The sequence below is a fragment of the Dipodomys spectabilis genome, unplaced genomic scaffold (genome assembly GCF_019054845.1).
Source record: "Dipodomys spectabilis isolate Male_0828 unplaced genomic scaffold, ASM1905484v1 ptg000042l, whole genome shotgun sequence".
In the NCBI taxonomy this organism is placed as follows: Eukaryota; Metazoa; Chordata; class Mammalia; order Rodentia; family Heteromyidae; genus Dipodomys; species Dipodomys spectabilis.
Window position 1 is genome coordinate 11,906,833 of NW_024870719.1, and position 3,517 is coordinate 11,910,349.

At 46.3% G+C, this 3,517-nt stretch overlaps 1 protein-coding gene across 2 annotated transcripts; it reads right to left on the reverse strand.

Annotated features, from left to right (window-relative positions):
• Positions 1 to 356: 356 nt before the first annotated feature.
• Positions 357 to 1,007, reverse strand: Rpl10l (ribosomal protein L10 like). 2 transcript variants are annotated; one of them, XM_042677916.1, is made up of 2 exons: positions 920 to 1,003; positions 359 to 814 (listed from the first exon to the last, which is right to left on the reverse strand). In XM_042677916.1, the coding sequence occupies exons 1-2, from the start codon at positions 1,001 to 1,003 to the stop codon at positions 359 to 361; spliced, it is 540 nt and encodes a 179-aa protein (XP_042533850.1). The 2 variants fall into 2 exon arrangements, with proteins under 2 accessions (XP_042533849.1, XP_042533850.1); XM_042677915.1 differs by having other exon boundaries at positions 357 to 1,007.
• Positions 1,008 to 3,517: the final 2,510 nt, after the last annotated feature.

Here is a 3,517-nt window from a genome sequence, read left to right on the forward strand (position 1 = left end):
CTTGAGTTGCATCCACCCAATTTTTTTAATGCAAGAGAACTACAAACGTGAAACGACTTTAATACAAATAAAGTGACCTACTTCCTTCTCTCCCAAATCTAACGAGTCGGGTTCAGAACGGCAATACTTGCCTCTATAAAGGGAAAACAGATCTTTCCTATAGAATCAACTGTTTTCTTCTGGTATAACATTCCAGATCAACACAGAAACCGACTGTCCACTCATCTGTATCCTAAACATCTTACAAACATTTTGAAAACGTGAAATGAACATCAACGGCGGGCCAAATCGAGGGCCATGGCCGGAGAGCCGTGAAGGCCCCGCTGGCCCCGGCTGGGGGTAGGGGTGGGGGGGGGCCTCAGGAGTGCAGAGCCCGCCACTTGTCCAGGGGGCCTCGGTCGGGGACGTACTTGACCCCGCAGCCATCGGGGATGAGACGCTTCTGGGCCACCTTGGCCTCGAACTCATGGGCGTTGAACTTGGTAAAGCCCCACTTCTTGGAGATGTGGATCTTCTGGCGACCGGGGAACTTGAACTTGGCCCGGCGCAGGGCCTCAATGACGTGCTCCTTGTTCTGCAGCTTGGTGCGGATGGACATGATGACCTGGCCGATGTGGACCCGGGCGACGGTGCCCTGGGGCTTCCCGAAGGCCCCGCGCATGCCGGTCTGTAAGCGGTCGGCGCCTGCGCACGAAAGCATCTTGTTGATGCGGATGACGTGGAAGGGGTGCAGGCGCACCCGGATGTGGAAGCCATCTTTCCCGCAGCTCTTCACCATGTACTTGTTGGCGCAGATGCGGGCGGCCTCCAACGCCTCGGACGACAGCTGCTCGTACTCGTCCGACACCATGTGGCCGCACAGCGGGAACTCATCCACTTTGGCCTTCTTCCGACCCAGGTCGAAGATGCGGATCTTGGCATCAGGAACGCCTCGGCAGAAACGAGACTTAGGGTACGGCTTGTTCTTGCAGTAACGGTAACAGCGAGCGGGTCGCCGGCCCATGGCGCTGCCGGGAGGAAGGGAGCCGCTGTTGGCGCGTGCGCGCAGGCGCATTAAAGCTACATGACAGTTACCCATGGTTCTTTGGGCGTACCACAGAGTCTAGATGAGATGGGCAGACAGACCCTCGCACCCTCTGCGCAGGCGCCGAGGTGGTGTCTGTGTGCGGCCGACTCTGTGCAATAGAAGCTGTGGTCGGCCGGAAACCTCCATCTCGGAAGCCATTTTCTTCCTGTTGGCCTTGTTTGTCAATTATAATAAAAAGGCCTTGCAGTTAGGAGACGTTACTGGATATACCTGATGTACTTGTTACTTGATAGACTTCACCTCGTGACTTATTGTCACAGCCTTAATCCCTGGTGTTTTGTCGCTTCATTTTTGGTGCTGGTCCTGGGCTTTGAACTGGGGGCCTTGGCTTCTTTTCAAGGCTAGCGCTCATCCACCTTAGCTGCAGCTCTGGCTCTTTCCATGCATAATTGGAGATAAAAGTCTCATACGCTCTCCTGCCCGGGCTGCCTCTGAGCCGCGATCCTCAGATCTCAGTCTTCTGAGTAGCTAGGTTGACAGGCATGAGCCTATCATTATAGTTGAAGAATTGGATGACCATCTGACCCAAATAAAGCAAGGGTTCCGGATGAGCACTCTGATGAAGATCAGAAAAGTGTAATGGAAACAGGGATAGAATGTGAGTGTGGGATGTGTTGATCATTGTTTTACTGACAGCTTACTAGCCTGGCCCATCGGAGTGATTTTTGTATTTCTTAGTTTTTGGTTATGGGGCTTGAACTCTGGGCCTGGATGCTATCCCTCAGCTCTTCAGCTAAAGGTGAGCCCCATAGTGGCATTTCTGGCTCTTTCTGTTTATGTGGTGCTGAGGAATCAAACCCAGGGCCTCATGCATGCAAGGCAAGCATTCTACCACTGAGCCACCTTCCCAGCTCCTGAGTGATTTTTATTATCAAAATGACATACACTCGGATTTTTTGGGTTTTTTTTTTTTTGGTCTTGGGGCTCGATCAGGGCCTGGGCATTGCCCCGGAGCCCATTCTGCTCTAGGCTATTGCTCTACCACTGGGAGCAACAGCACCATTATCAGGTTTCTGGTAGTTAACTGGTGATAAGAGTCTCACAGTCTTTCCTGCCAGGGTTGGGTTTGAACTTTGATCCTCAGATCTCAACCTTCTGAGTAGCTAGCATTACAAGGCATGAGCCACTCATCGCCTGAATTCCACTTGAATTTTTTTAACTTAACAGTTACTTCCATTTTCAAATTTTAATATTTGATATTTAATGTTTAATATTTAATATTTAAAATTTTAATACTTGAAAATTTAATTATTAAATGATTATGTTTTCTTTTTTTTTTTGTCGGTCATGGGGCTTGAATTCTGGGCCTGGGCGCTGTCCCTGAGCTCTTCAACTCAATGCTAGCACTCTACCACTTGAGCCACAGCACCACTTCTGACTTTTTCTGCTTATGTGGTGCTGAGGAATCAAACCCAGGGCCTCATGCATGCAAGGCAAGCACTCTTCCACTGAGCCATCTTCCCAACCCTAAAAATGATTACATTTTTAGTAGTATTTTCTCTGTGTGTGTGTTTGTTGTGTGTGTGTGTATGTGTGTATGTTTATGTTTGTAGGTATTGGGGTCTGAACTCAGGGGCTCCTGTTCCAAGTTGGCTATTTCACTCAAAGCTGGTGGTGTTCCTCTTGAGCCTCAGCTTCATTTTTGGCTTCTTGCTAATTAATTGCAGGTAAGGGCCTGGGACTTTTCTGCCTGGGCTAGCTTCAAACAGAAATTCTCATTCTCTTGGTCCCCATTTATTTTCTTCTGATATTAGCTTTTGTAAAAATATAAACTTGCCTTAGAAAATAGAGGAAGAGAAGAAAGAGAGAAAACGAGTGTATGGGTAGTTTATAAACAATACTTGCACTTTTTTCTAGTTTTTAAAGATTCCTTTGTGTTTTCGCAAATACATGAACAGAATTCTTCCAGTGTGAATACATTCTACTAAACCATTCTATGAAATAGAAGAAATAAAGTTACACTGTTTCCATTAAAGTTCTACAAAATATCCATATTAGGATAAAAACAAGGCTCTCAGCATATGGAATTGAGCCACATTAGATAGAAGGTTTTTGCTTCCCCTTCATTTTCCTCTTCTTTTCCTTAAATGCTTGATTGTTTATAGGTATCTGAATATGCATACAAAGTAGCAAGTAACTAACCTGTTTACTGAACTAGCAAGTCTAGAGAGGATTTAGTTGTTAATTCATATATCATTTTAGGAAGTGCAAAGTGTATATGGAAGAACAGAAAGTAATCATATAATGGTCATTGCACAAAGGACCAGGTGATTTCAAAGGCCCTCAAACAAGCAGGAAACATTTAAAATATGTGCAATGGGACAATTCAGCAGCGAGTAGCATAACATGAGCCCAGAATATGTGTGTGTAAAATGAACCACAGTACATATATATGTATACTCATACACACATACACACAAACACAGAGTT